This window comes from Protopterus annectens, chromosome 5.part0, assembly GCF_019279795.1.
Source record: "Protopterus annectens isolate FY-2018-M chromosome 5.part0, PAN1.0, whole genome shotgun sequence".
NCBI lineage: Eukaryota > Metazoa > Chordata > Ceratodontiformes > Protopteridae > Protopterus > Protopterus annectens.
The window spans coordinates 993,769,306-993,783,915 of NC_056735.1; the positions used below are offsets into that span (position 1 = coordinate 993,769,306).

Genomic DNA, 14,610 nt, shown 5'->3' on the forward strand with positions numbered 1-14,610 from the left:
TCCTCCGTGGCACCTGCCTCAGACACCTTACCTACTGTCTCAGCAGAACTACCAAATTCTGCACACTCAGCTCCAAACTTTGAATCTTGCAGCGTGGCTAATTATCTAATTTCACCCTTGGTATCCCTCAGCAAACCTGTGATGGATGTCATTTTGGAGGCTAAAAGGCCTAGTACTAGAAAATCTTATGCTGACAAATGGAAGAGATTCTGTGCCTGGAACCAATCACAAGGAATAAGCACAGCAATGCCCAATATTCCTCAGATTCTGCAATACTTGACTGAGATGCTTCACAAGGGCCTATCTTTTTCTTCAATAAAAATCCATGCCTCTGCCATTTCAACTCATTACAACACAGAACCTCCCCTCTTCTCTCATCCTCTGCTAAAGCAGTATCTCAGAGGGGCCAAAAACTTAAGACCTCCCAGGAGAGCACCAACCTCTGCATGGGACCTCAATTTTGTTTTGGAAAAACTCACTCTCCCTCCTTTTGAGCCAGCTGCTACTGCAGACCTAAAATTTCTTTCCTGGAAACAGCTTTCCTTTTATCAGTCATTTCAGCTAGAAGGATTTCTGAATTACAGGCTCTTATGGCAGTGGAGCCTTTCATTATTTTTCATGCGGACAGGGTGTCTCTCAAGACCAGCCCATCTTTCATGCCTAAGGTGGTATCCATTGTGGCTGTTAATCAGACCATTCATCTGCCAATTTTCTTTTCCAATCCACAGAACAAGGGTGAGCGGATTCTGCATTCATTGGATGTACACAGACAACTTAGATTTTACTTAAACAGGACAAAATCTCTAAGAAAATCTGAACAACTATTGGTAGCATTTGCTGCAGGGTCAGAGGGAAAAGCTATTTCAAAGCAGACTATTTCCAAATGGATAAGCCATTGTATTCGTTTCTGCTATATGCACCATGGTAAACCTATCCCCAAGGGGATCAGATCTCATTCCACCAGGGCCGCATCTACTTCTGCAGCCTTTCTCAGAGGGGTTCCTACCAGAGACATTCTAGAAGCTGCTACCTGGAGCTCAGTTCATACATTCACCAAACATTACCATTTACCTCTCTTCTCTAAATCCAGAGCTGGCTTTGCCACTGCTGTCCTGCAGGGCCTCATAGCTGCTCCTAATGCTGTATAAATCCATCCTCCCAACCATAGCTTTGGGATTCTACCCAAATGTAATGACTGCAACAGTGAAACACGAAGAACATAGTACAGTTGTGTACACTTACCATAAATGTAGATGTTCGAGTGTATTCACTGTTGCAGTCCTGGTTACCCACCCTCCAGCCCCCTGTTTTTTCTCTTACTATACCTCTACTTTCCTTTACTATGCTTAAAAGCCTTTTTGGTGTATTTGCTTTTGTTTGGAGGTATATTTTTTGTGTTTTAAATTTTATATATATATATATATATATATATATATATATAAAATATTGCTCCCCATTTGGGGGGCACCTGACATCTGGGGCAAGAAAAAATGATGTAATGGCGTCGGCTGCATGTTTTATACTCCCGATGTCATGGAAGAAGGGACAGCAATTGACGCAGGACCCAAGACCTTGTTAATCAGGCCGACTGAGGGCAACCTGCCAGCAGATTACCCAAATGTAATGACTGCAACAGTGAATACACTCGAACATCTGCATTTATGGTAAGTGTACACAACTGTACTTTCATTGTTGTCATCCCCAACCTTGAGAACTGGCTCTGCCAAGAGTTGCACTGGTACATTGACATCCAAGATCACAATGACCTGCAGTGCTACTACCTGAACGTGACTACTGTCTGCTGGATGTGGCCCCTCTATGGGAATGCCCAGGACCACGACCCCATGGCCTGCCACATCAGTGTGTGTGGACAGCACAGTCAGTGGTGTTGCAGTAGAAGAAATTCCAATATGGGAGTGTGATCAGGTATGGCCATGTCATTGCGTGACAGCAGATGTGGCTTACCTACACCCACAAAGATGCCATTCTCCTCTTCCCCTCCCAGCAGACATTCCATCACAGACATTGCTTGTTCCAATGTGTCATTCATCCGATCCAGTGAATTGGTAACACAGTGAAGGCAGTCACACATCAGACTGTGTTAAATACATATCCTTGAGCATTTGTCTGCAGCACATATGGGAATGTGCCTCTCCCTCCATGACTGCCCTAAATATATGTTGAGTGACATGGGAAGTGACACCTGCACCAGGTGGAGGAGGGTTAGCGGACCCCCTCCAAGCACCCCTATCAGTCTTCCTGTGTGGCACCTCACCTTCACTTTGACTACGGCCAGATTCAACAGGCACTGAAGTCACAGTAGAAACACTACCTTGATCAGTGGCATCGCCGGACACCTGTCCAAGATCTGTGGGCTCAGCGAACTGGTAGGCGTAGACCTACTGGCACTGTCCAGTATAAATGCAGAGGATGGATGGCCACTATCATCATCGGAGTCTGCTGCTACACTGATATCATGTGGCACAGGGCCCACCGTTTCGCTGTCAGAATAACTTGTAATAAAAAAAAAAATAAACACAGAAATATATTAATACTGGCACTACTGTAGTGCAATATATGCTAAGTAAGTAACAATGCCGCCACTATTACAGACAGTCCTGCAGTACACACAACACACCAGAGATCAAAATCACACATTGTAATATTTGTTTAAATTGCTCATCAGTACTGACATCAAAGTATTTGGCTTACCAACTGCAGAATGCAAGCTTTCCTGGAGGCCTGATGGCCCTGAAAGACGTAAGCAAGAAATAAGGGCAACATCACAATCAGCTGTAACACAGGGTGTAATACATTTATTATAACTGCAGTAAACAAGCATTTAAACAGAAATGTGACTGACAAATGCAAGCTAAGCTTATAACAGTAGCAATCTTCATAGCCCCCCCCCCCAACCAAATAAGTACATGTGACACAGAATTAACTTTTTCATTTAAATTCTATAAATATACAACAGTATTCAGTGGTTCAGCTAACAAGTCCTACCTGGAAGCTCCTCTTGTGATGTGGTTGATATGTCAGAAATGCTGGCTCCCACATCCAGCACATGGTGGACTTTTTTTCTATGAGCTTTGTGTGGTCCTTAAGTCGGTTAGGAAATCCTCATTGGGGGTCAGTGGTGGTTCCCTAGCAGGGCCTACACCTGTAACCAAGAGGTCATAGTCTACTGCAGCTGCTCTCCTTCTTGCAGCAGTGATCATATCAATGGCAGTGTGGCACACCTGTTCATAGGTTCTGCCGTGGCCGCCCACAGCATTCACATTGGCAACAATATGTTGCCATATTACGAGCCCATGGCCCATATTTACCTTCTCCTTTGCGGGAGGAAGGTACCATGTTGTCGAAGACCATCACTTATTTTTGGTTTTCAGCACCTGTAAAGGGTCTTAGATGTGGATTCACACGGCTCGATGCCTTGATTGTTGACGCCTTAAAAGAAAACATATGTATAAAACACATAAGTACGTCATAACTGCAAAATAAGTGTTTACATATACAACTTAAAAGGTAGCCAGTCAGTATTACCCACTGGTAATACAAATTACAGTCTAGATATGTGTAATACTAACAACAGGCAGGATGCAAAACAGAGAGAGTAACAAGCAAGATATCCTTGTTAGTGCCATAACAGTAGCTCACCTTAACCCCTTACCCCCACAAAAGAAGAGGCAAATTACCCTTTTGGCTAACGAGATGACTTTGAAATGCAGCAAGTGCTGTCAAAGGACCTGTCCCTGAAACATTTTGACATATTTCTCACACAAAATTCATTTCTATTTTTTTTTTTAATGTGTGACCAGTCTTGTCTACCTCTGAAATAGCTGGACAAACATGGTTATAACATCAGTGCACTTCTAAGTAATGCATACAGATAAAAGTGTAAAAGCCTGTCCTTCACATAATTGTTAAATACATTCCAGCATATGCAGTTTGTAGGTGACAAAATGGAATCATACATTGTGAGAATGAGTACTCCCCTGTAGAGCTATCATGACGAAAATGTTTGTTCTTAAAGTTCCAAACATATAGAATGAACATCAACTTTCCTAGCTGCAGGGTTGCCTTTTTATATGGTGTACATTATTAATTGACTGCAGGTGTAAGTGATTACTGCTTGGTAGGAGGAAATCACAACAGGATTGCAGGCTGCTTTACTTCCACTGAGTGTGTCAGCTTAGCTCTAGAAAGTGTTGCATGCAAGGTTGGAAATGTAAGTAAGCAGCACACAATTCACAGGTTCTGTCCGTTAACACCCAAGCTGGCCTTCATTTTTTGACAGGTGCATATTATATGATTTTCAGTTCGTATCCTCACACATTTTAAGGACAATAATATAGAATGGGTTACACAGTGCATGTCCCAGAGTACTGTGGCACAGTCTGCTATGCAACATGGTGTTCAAAAGTCAGGTTGCTATTAACCTGGGCACCTGACTTTTGACCACCTTGTTGCTTCCATTGTACGGAAAGCTGTCTACATCTCCCACCTCATAAGTAAGGGTATTTCATCCAGGGACAAGGAGGTTATAACATCCCTGTATTCTTCCCTTATAAGGCCCATTACTGAGTACAACACCCCGTTCGGCATGTACCTCACAAGGCACATGCAGCAGCTGGAGAGACCACAGAGGTTCCTCACCAGGAGAATCCAGGGCCTCAGAAATCTGCCATACACAGCTAGACTAAAAGCCCTTTCTCTCTATTCAATTTCATACAGACTCCTCAGAGGTGAGCTCTGTCTGGCATACAAGGCAATCTCGGACTCAGCCTTGTTGGGACTGCTGCATACCTGCAAGTCAAGCTTCACGCGAATAACCCACATGAGTGGCCTCAACCTGGTCTGTGACATCAATAGGACTTGTTAGTGGGACAGATTTGTGTCCCAGAGACTCCCCCATCTGTGGAATAGACTCCCTCTCCACATCAAGCAGAGTACCCCTTTTTAAGCGCAACCTAGATAACTGGATGGGAAACAAAAGATACATCCCTGGGATTCCACCCGTGTCCCTTTTGGACAGCGCTATCAGGTGCTAACTTATCTAAATATGGACTAAACTCTTGACTAGGCTTATAAGGGCCTCAAAGCCAATAGCCTAGTAACTTCCGATGATTCTGTGAGTGACTGGCTAAACTATGTTGCCCATTCACAGCATCCAATGAATGAGACTTGGAAACAAGGGGTGTTTCTGATGGACTGAGCGGTGTCTGTTACGGAATGAGCAGTGTCTGTGATGGAATGTCTGCTGGGAGGGGAACAGCATTCTCATGGGCGTAGGTCAGCCACATCGTCTGCTGTCAACCAATGTGGCCATTTCCGATCACTCTCACATAGTGCCAGTGCTCCATCAGGGAGTATGCTGTCCACCCATAGAAGTGGCAGGCAATGGTGGTTGTGGTTGTGGGTGTCCCCATGACGGGAGCTAGTCCAGCAGATATTAGTCATGTTCATGTAGCTGCACTGCATCTAACTGTTGTCCTGATGCTAACAATGAACTGCCACTTCTACCATGCACAGATTAAACAGACCAAGATGTAGAATGAACACAGGGCTTGGCTGTGGTCATGCACACACTTACACAACTATTTCTCCTGGAAAACCCACTACAGATACACATACCACAGTTACCCATTTAGTTTCACTGGCCATTTGTGTTTTTATACATATGTCTGCCATCTTCTCTTTCTTACACACACACACACACACACACACACACACACACACACACACAAACACACAAACACACACACACACACACACACACACACACCAACTGCCTTTTATGTCAGCCTAGGCTTCCTGCTCCCTAACCCCCAAACAACATCATCTACAAGTGATGATAACTGTGCCATATCCCTGTTTTCTATCTTTTGGAATCAAGGATACAAACACCTTCTGTCTGATGCTCATGGTACATAGGTAACTTGTTTCTTAGTATATCTGCATTTATTTTGTTGAAGTGGTCATTGTACCTTGAACTTGTATTCTCCTAGGAAAGTTCAACAGTTTTTAGCATCAAAGTGTCACAGCCGTATACTGATTTTACTTGTGATGGTTGTGAAGTGAGAAACTGCAATGTGTATCAATTTCTAATTTCTGTCTTTAAGGATTTCACAGTACAAACATATGGTGCACATAATAAGTAATACCATATTATATTCAGATATTAGGATTGTATGACACTACTGTAGTGAAACCTCATCAGAGCAGTACAACAGTATAATGATCTCTTTTACATTACCCTCATCAGACGCATGCAGTAGCTGGATAGACCACAGGCCTTTCTCATTAGCATAACACAGAGACTATGAACCATGCCATGATGTATTTGGATAGATTAAAAGCCATGTTACTGTGATCTGTGTGGTATAGGATGAAGTCACATCTACCTGGCCTCCAGCCCACTGTCTGACCATGGGATTACTGCAGATCCAAAACTATTGTGTAGCTGATGACATCAGCAGAGTTTGTTGAGGCCAAAATTAGTGTCCCGCATGCTGGTGTAAAAGGGTCTCAGTAATGTCAAGCAACAGCTCGTTGACTGTAGTGAGAATAGAACCTCTACCCAAGTACACAGATTATAGAACATAGTACTTGATGCAAGCGCCACAGCTCAAGTCTGACTTGGAGTGTGTCAGACAACACTTTATAGCTGATGACATCAGCAGTGTCTGGTAAGGAGAATATGGTAATAACAGTATTCCACATGCTGGTGCAAAAGGCTGTCTGTAATGTCAAGCAACAGCTCACATGCATGTGCGCGCACACACACACACACACACACACACACACACACACACACACTTGACTACAGTGAGAATAGAACCCCTACTCATCTAAGTACACAGACTACAGAGCACAACACTTAACTACCAAATAATTTTCTTGAATAACTGCTTTCATCCTGTATACATTGGAAGAACCTTTTTTAGTAGTTTCCCTGGTGTCTTCTTGCGTTAAATTGTTGCCTCTTGACCTTCTTGACATAAAGCCTTGTTAACTTCCTTTCTTTACATATTTCACTTTCTTCCTTTATCTCTTTGTTTTCTACTCATATTATCCTTCTATTTTCTTTATAATTCTGTTACATATGTGTACACCACTTCTTATGCTTTTAAAATACTACTTTCTGTCACCAAAGTTCTTAAAGGTTTCTTGTTCCTTTTGTAGCAATTTAATTTGCTTTATGTTAACATCATGTTGTGTATTTAAAGGAGCCTGTCTTTACATTTCATATTCATATCACATGTCCACACACTTCTTTTTACAGACCTTTTAAGTGTACATTTTAATTGCTGTGCTCACAAACATTCAAATTTGGTTAGCTCTCACATTTCTTTATTATTTATTTAATGTTTGTTGAACTGGGCAATGAACTGATACAGAATAACCAATTTCAGCTATTGTCTGGTATCAGATGTGAAAAGTATCACAAAGCGCAAGACATACAACAGTTTCCTGAATATCGGAAGTCGTATACTAGAAATAGTGTATAAAAATGGCATGGATATAAAGGATTGTTTGTTGGACACACAGTAGGTGAATAGTACATGAGCTGAGGCTACAAGGTTTGCAGATATTTTGAAATGTTTGCATGCTTACTCAAATAATTCTTCAGATCCAGTCACAGAGCAGTTTCTAAAAGTTAGCCCTGTGGCAAAATGGGAACATTCTCAAAAGGACTTTGGGAAGGGAGAGTAAAGCTCACATTAGGGGAATTCCAAGTGAAATGGGGACACCATGAACATTGTCCATTATCAGCAGAACAGTAGGAAGAAGTATGGCAATGGAATAAAACTGAGGAAATGTGCCGATGTTACATACACAGTAATTTAACACCAGCAAGGCTGTTCAGGAATGGAAGCAGTTTGGACTTGTCTTGTTAGAGATGTGGCAGTCTGGTTACTGATGTAATCCCTGTATGTTTTGAGATTGACCTAGAATTAGGTGAGAACAAGCAGCTGAAATACTTGAGCACATTTTTTTGAAGAAATAATAAAACTGTTGTGCAAGGAATTTTTATTGGGCATAAGGGGACAACAGATGCATGTGACAGAAAAACAGTTGAAGATCAAGCTAATTCTGACAAATGTTCAAAGTGTGTTTTAGCATGAAGTGGAAGGTGATGTTGATAGCAGTAATTGGTACCTTGAACAAGGGTGACATAAGAAAGAGCTTGATAACTATGAAAGAAGTATGCAAACTCAGATGTCCAGTATTGGGGGGAAAGGGTTTAATTTTTTGAGTTTTCTTTACCAGGAATGTCTTCATTAACAGCAGCATTTATAGCAGTGTTATCACTTCTTCATGAAGAAGAGTTACAGTAGAAAGATCCTAATCAGAGTCTCTTATGATTTATATTAGGAAACACCTACTATCTAGAAATTGTTTATCCTTAAAGGCTATAGATGTCTGTTTAAGAATATGAATGTGCCGTTTCCCTAATTCAATTAAAGCTGAATGTTATGGAAATGTAAACTGTTATGCGCATTTACGTTTCTTGTAATAGTATATCAGACTTTCCTGAAATTTTCATTGTTAAATAAATCTTATCTTTTTTTTTAAATTGTTAGTGTTATGTTACTGTTGATTGTATGATGCTCAGTCAGTGGACAGATAATCTTTCCACCCTACGTATTACTGTTCAGCTGGCAGATCAGGCTGGGGCTGGAGTACTGTTCATGAGTTCTTCTGCCCCTTTAAAGAAAAAAAGCGATAACTGCTGCAAAGAAAAGTTACAAGAAATGTGATGAATTGGTGGAGAAGGAAGAGTACATAAAGAGGCTTGTGGAACTGCATTTGTTCTCTCTGGAAGCAAGGAAAAGATGGCACAATGGATGAAACAGTAAGAGGTCACTGGAGGAAAGGTTAGGAAGTCAGAGTCTGTTTGGCTTTATGGAAGAGGTGGTGGATGAATGAACTGTTCTGGTGTAGGTACACTAAATCTTTCAGGAAAGGATGGGGTAAGTGGTGGAAAGGTGAAAGTGACTGGGGCAGCCACACAGTGTTAGTTATATCAGAAGGGCAGATTGTAGGACCAGCTTTGTCTTCTTCTGCCATCATTCTTGGGTAACATAATGTTACAGAACTGTTTTATTCATGTATTTACTTGTTTACTTTGTTTGATTGCACCCTTAAATTAAACACTATACATCTTTTTTTTCCAGTATGCTTGGGAACAGACATGAAGCTACAGCCTCCGACAAGTTTGGCAAACCATTATGCAACTCTCCGAAAGCTGTATGAAAAGTGTCAGTTTGTCCAAGGCAATTTGGAGATAACCCATTTCAGTGAGTCAGATGATCTTTCCTTCTTGAAGGTAAGTTGTACCGTAACATCCAGCATATTAACCATTTATTTTCTTAATTATTATTGCAGAGTTAGGCAAACTGAAATAAGTTAATACTTTGTTTAGAATTGTGAAGCGACCTAACACTGCATCTTGAACCTAACTCTGATCATGGCAAGCTGAACAACGTTGTGCTGTAGGCAAAATGCTTCAGAAGTCAGTAAAGTGCTGCAGGAGTTCACTTTTGCTGCAGCTGCAAACAGAACGGAGAGTAAACTGGACATCAGGACTTCAAACTCATAAATACCTTTTCTGAAAATGGCTATTTGTCAAGGAAACTATTTATGTTGGACTTGTTTATCATGATCTACAACTAAATTATTTTGTTAGGGAAGCCACTGATGTTCATCATTTGATCACTGCAGTAGTCTAAGGTATATGGGGCATCCTGTCAAGGACTGGAGCAGCTGGCCAGCTTCCAAAGCTTTAGGGCTCCTTCCATATGCCCTAGCCACTGTACAGCTCCAAAAACTCTATTGCCAATGACATTTATCTTTTCCAAGGCTGGACAGAAAAGTACGTCGGTGGGGATTAATTTCCACAACCTTTTTAGAAGTGTCCCTTTTCTGTGAAATTTTATAATTTGTTGTCTTTTTCTTAATGCCATAATGGTAATCATAGAAACCATTTATTGATACTTAAGACTTTATATACTTAGAATTCACTGTGGGGAACAGTATGTTAAAAACATTTCTGAGAGATTTTTATTTTCTAGTCAGAAGTGTTTTATGTTCTTATTTTAATGGTTGACATTTATTTTTTTACCTCAAAGCTTATTTTGCCTAACCACATGTCAAACTTTATTACTGCAAAATAAATAAATAAATTAAGCTGGTCTTGGTTTTCTTTTTTTATATCAGGAAAAGATTGACTTTTCTGTATTAACTTGTAACTAGGATGTAAAGCTACTGAACTTCTTTCATTAATGATATTTACCTCAAAACATACATGTTATTTTTGATTGTCTTACCTAATTACGTCCAAATGTCAATCTCTGCTCTTTATTGGCAAATTCACTGTGATGTATCATTTTTTGTGAGAAAAGGGTCTAATTTTCTGTTCAATTTTCTCGATAAGGGCTAAAACTATTGGGGTTAATGTTTGTCATGGAAAAAATTTACCTCAGAACTTAAGTATTTGTTCATGATGGTTATAATTATTCTTTGTTTCATGCTGGTAGAAAGACAGTCATGACTTCTTTTTTTTTAAATTCACTGCAAAGTAACTTTTTGTGTGTAAAAACAAAAATATTTAGCTTTCTGTGAACTCTGACTGCTAGGGACTAGGGCAAGTATATTTGGTAGTTGTCTCTCAAACAGTTTTACCTCAAAGTTTTGTTTTATATCACATGTTAAGACTTATTTAACACTGATCTATATGATCTTCAGACTCTTCTAGAGGCAAGGACATAGTCTGGGGTCTTGGTAATCTGCTTGTTCTTTCATCTCCTTCATCAAACCACAGAAAAATTAAGTGAAGTAAGAGGCTTTGATTTTTCATCCAGCTTCTGTTTTCTTTAGCTGCTGGTTGGCGACTCTATTACAGCTGCCAGTAGGATCTTATTCCTCTTTTTCAAAGACGTTCACATCATCCAGTCAGTCCTCTAGCTTTTCTCATGTCTCAGTATTCTGTCCCAGGAGGTATTAAACTGTGTTGCCCCAGATCAAGCAAGGTAAGGAGTCTTTTTTGGTGCTAAAGAAAGGGGGAAACTGGACTGCTGTCCTAGATCTTCCCATTCTAAGTCTTAACCATCCAACATTTTCAGTGATTTTAGATAGTCTTTTGAAGCAGTTGTCTTCCACTTTCAGTAATCATAAATTGCAAGTGTTCTCAAAGTAACTGGCTGTCTTTATAGCCATCTTCAGACTGCAATGCATTCACCTTTTTCTCCACATTTGGACAGTTATTCTATATTTGCAGATTCTTTCACAACTTCTTAAGAATCCATGGTGCTTAAAGAAGAAAAGAAAAAGAAAGCCCTCTTCTCAGCCTGGGTTTTCTGGTGGACATATAGAAATCTTTTCTGTGTATAGGTGGCCTCTCATCCCAAGTCTTCCTTCCTTTTTCACTCGGTTATTACTTAGATTTTCTGTAACCACAGTTGCATCAGACTATGCTTGTACAGCTGTATCAAAGAGGTTGAAGCTGCAGGTCCTATGGAACACACAAGATAAATTAAACAACAGAAATATCTAAGGAATGATGGTTCTAATGAATATATCCCTGAACCATCTTTCCACTCCAGACCCTCTGCTGGTTATCTCAGACAACACCACAGTGATGTGCTACATAAAAAGCCCTACCCCCCTTGAAGACTAGCCATTGTAGGTAGGTAGCCGGTTTCTCATCTCTTTCTTGTTCTATCAGGCTACCTGTATTGAGTCAGAGCAGAACATTATTGCAGACAAGCTGAGCAGGACCTGGACAGACCTTCATATAATAAAGAAATTGCACCCGGGAGGTCTCCCAGGTATTGATCCATCTGTGGGGAAATACTTTAGTAGATTGCTTCCATCCAGCCACAGCAGACAATGAAAGATATTCTGTTTCAGGTTTTTTATTCTTGGATCTGGAATACAGATATATTTCGCATAGAAGAGAATGTTTCTGGATTCTTTTTTCCACCCTTTCCTCTGATAATATGGACTCTTCTAAAGGGTCAAAAGGACATTCCAGGAATTTTCTGTTTTGGCCCAAACAGTAGTGGCTCTCCTTTTTTGAATTTGACAAAGGGAAATTAGCACAAGCTTCCTGAAAGAATGGGTTTACTCACACAAGACAGGCTGCTTGATACACCCCAGTATTTAATCTGTTTTATTGACTGCCTGGAGGATAGAAAATTAGATGTCCTGCTATATCACTGTTGCAGTATTCATAACCTAAGGAATCTCCTGCCAAGGATAGCCCAATGTCTGGCCAGTGTACCAAAGCCTTTAGTATTTATAGGTGCTATACGTCACACGTACTCTCCCCATGCAAGGTGCAGTGCATAAAGGCAACATATGGATGCACTTACGTGAAACTTCTTTGCAGCCATTAGAACACCATCATTGAACTTTGGTCTGAACATCTTCATGCTGTCTGGTTACCAAGGTGTGTTTAGATAAGTGCTGTGTTGGGGTTTCTCCTTTATTTTTCTTTTTTATTTAGTGCTGTTGAGTTCATGTCATCCTGAAGGGGAAAATGTCAGTGTAGGAGGCAGATTCCCCGTAAAGGCCGTCACAATCAGTGTCTTTTCTGTTTGGTTGCTTCCTACGACCATATGTTACGATATGTGACAGGCTTTTGTCCCTAAGACCATATGTAGTCTTCTGTCCTCTTTAATTTATTTACTTTGAAAATCAGCGTCTTAAGATGTTGGCTGAAGGTGCTGTGGCAGAGTCTTCCCTTCTGGGCGGTCAGCTGTCAGCCAAGAAAAAGGCCAGACAACTTAGGTCTGATATGGCTGCTGTCCAGCCTCTTCTGATGTCTGTCTCTAGGTTTGTTCTTCTGCCACAACCCCGCTGGAAGATGACATGGAACTGACTTCTCGGACTTCCTTGGAGGCTGTAAAATGTCTGTGCCAGATATTGAATGGGAACCTCAGCTGATTATATCTGAGGGACTGAGGGAGATGCTGCGGATGTTCTTCGTGTTTCACTGTTGCAGTCATCACCTGAGGGTTATCCCTGCTGTGGTAGCCCTCGGCCGGCCCCAGTACCAGAGTCAAAGTTTTTCTGCGTCAGCTGCTGTCACTTCCTGCCTGATGTCAGGTTGTCAGTACTATAAAGGAGAGCAGGCTTCGCAATTATATCAGTCTTTCTTGCAGTGGAGCCTGTAGCAGAAGCACTTGGCAAGTGTGCTGGTCAGTCGCTACCTGAGTTTTGATTTACAGCTGAAAATGTCTAAAGCTAAGTACCCCATTGGGGATCCTTTTTTCTTGCACTAACCGATGTCCGAAAAAGTTAACAATTGTCTTGCCTCTGGAAAGCAAATACCACACTGAGACTTCCACTCATACTGCGTCACTTGTTTAGGCCCAGACCATGACATCCCCCATTGCAGGTTCTGTGCCCTGTTTAATGTGAGAACCATTCACCGTAGAGCTCTCATTGTAGCCAGGTATTTTTGTCTTCCATCTTCGCATTCAGAAATGGTGTCCGTCAGCCAACCTTTCGTAGACATTCCGAAGAAACGTAAGGATAAAGATAGAGGACAGACAACACAAGGCCAAGCCTTCCGATGACTCTACCGCTGAGCAGGTCGTCAGTTCTCCGGAATTCAGTGAGGTGCTTTCGCAGCCCCTGATGCTGGATTTGATTCCTTTGCAGGCCTCTACCAAGACCCTTTGAGTCCAGTATGCCACAGAAATCTTCTTTGTTTTCCAAGCCCTTGGTTGTCTCTGCCTTGGTTGAGTCTGGAGCTGCGACGTGGGCACCGGCTTCCGAGGAAGCCTTTCGGACTACCGATTCCAGACAAAAAAAGACGTATTCTCTTCCGACTACTGTTCCACTCAGACCGATGGATTCTCTTAGGCCCAGTGGCAAGGCCACTCCCAGGAAAACTACCTTTAGCCACCATGTTATTCCTGCTCCTCCTTCCCAAACACAAATGCTTAAAATGGCAGAGGATCTTATTACCCTTATCAGGGGTAGTCAGGCCACAACTTCTAAAAGGAAAAGAGACCTTTCTCCTAAAATACTAACAGAACAGGATTCTGAGGAGTCTGATTATTCAGATTTTGAAGAGGAATAACATCCTCTGATTGCTCATGAGGATTCAGATGCAGAGGAATACATGCCCTCTGCCTCCCCATCTGAAGATCTTTCCTTTGGGAAGCCCTTCACACCCTCAGGGAACAGTCTAAGAAAAGACTAAGAGAGTTTCTAGACCTGCCCCAGTACAGACCCTTGGCCATCCCTTCTATCTTAGAGGTGGTTGATGATGTCTTCCAGGAATCCAGTCAGACTTCCAAACCGTTCCAAATTACTTGGTTTTTACCGAGTTTTGGGATCCCAATAATGGAATGCCACGATTCCCGAGTGGCACCCCTTAATTTCTGATATTTTTTCATGTATTTTTTTAATTTTCGTGCTTTTGGAGCTGACATCATCATGTGCATGATGACATCAGCTCCTTCAGCCTGTCGGACTTGAGCTTAAGGGACGTGCATGCATCTGTTTGAATTTACTGTGACTGGCGCCGTTATGGATTTAAGCTGTTTCAAGGCGCTGTTAACTGGGAGTTGTTAAGTTAAGCCTGCG

The 14,610-nt window shown here is 41.5% G+C and overlaps 1 protein-coding gene across 1 annotated transcript in view; it reads left to right on the forward strand.

Moving 5' to 3' along the window:
* The window catches only part of ERBB2 (erb-b2 receptor tyrosine kinase 2), a 2,110,185-nt gene that overhangs the window by 45,970 nt on the left and 2,049,605 nt on the right, over window positions 1–14,610 (forward strand). The window contains exon 3 of the mRNA XM_044071955.1: window positions 9,186–9,337. Within this exon, the coding sequence (XP_043927890.1) occupies window positions 9,186–9,337 (152 nt within the window). The remainder of the gene's footprint in view (window positions 1–9,185; window positions 9,338–14,610) is intronic.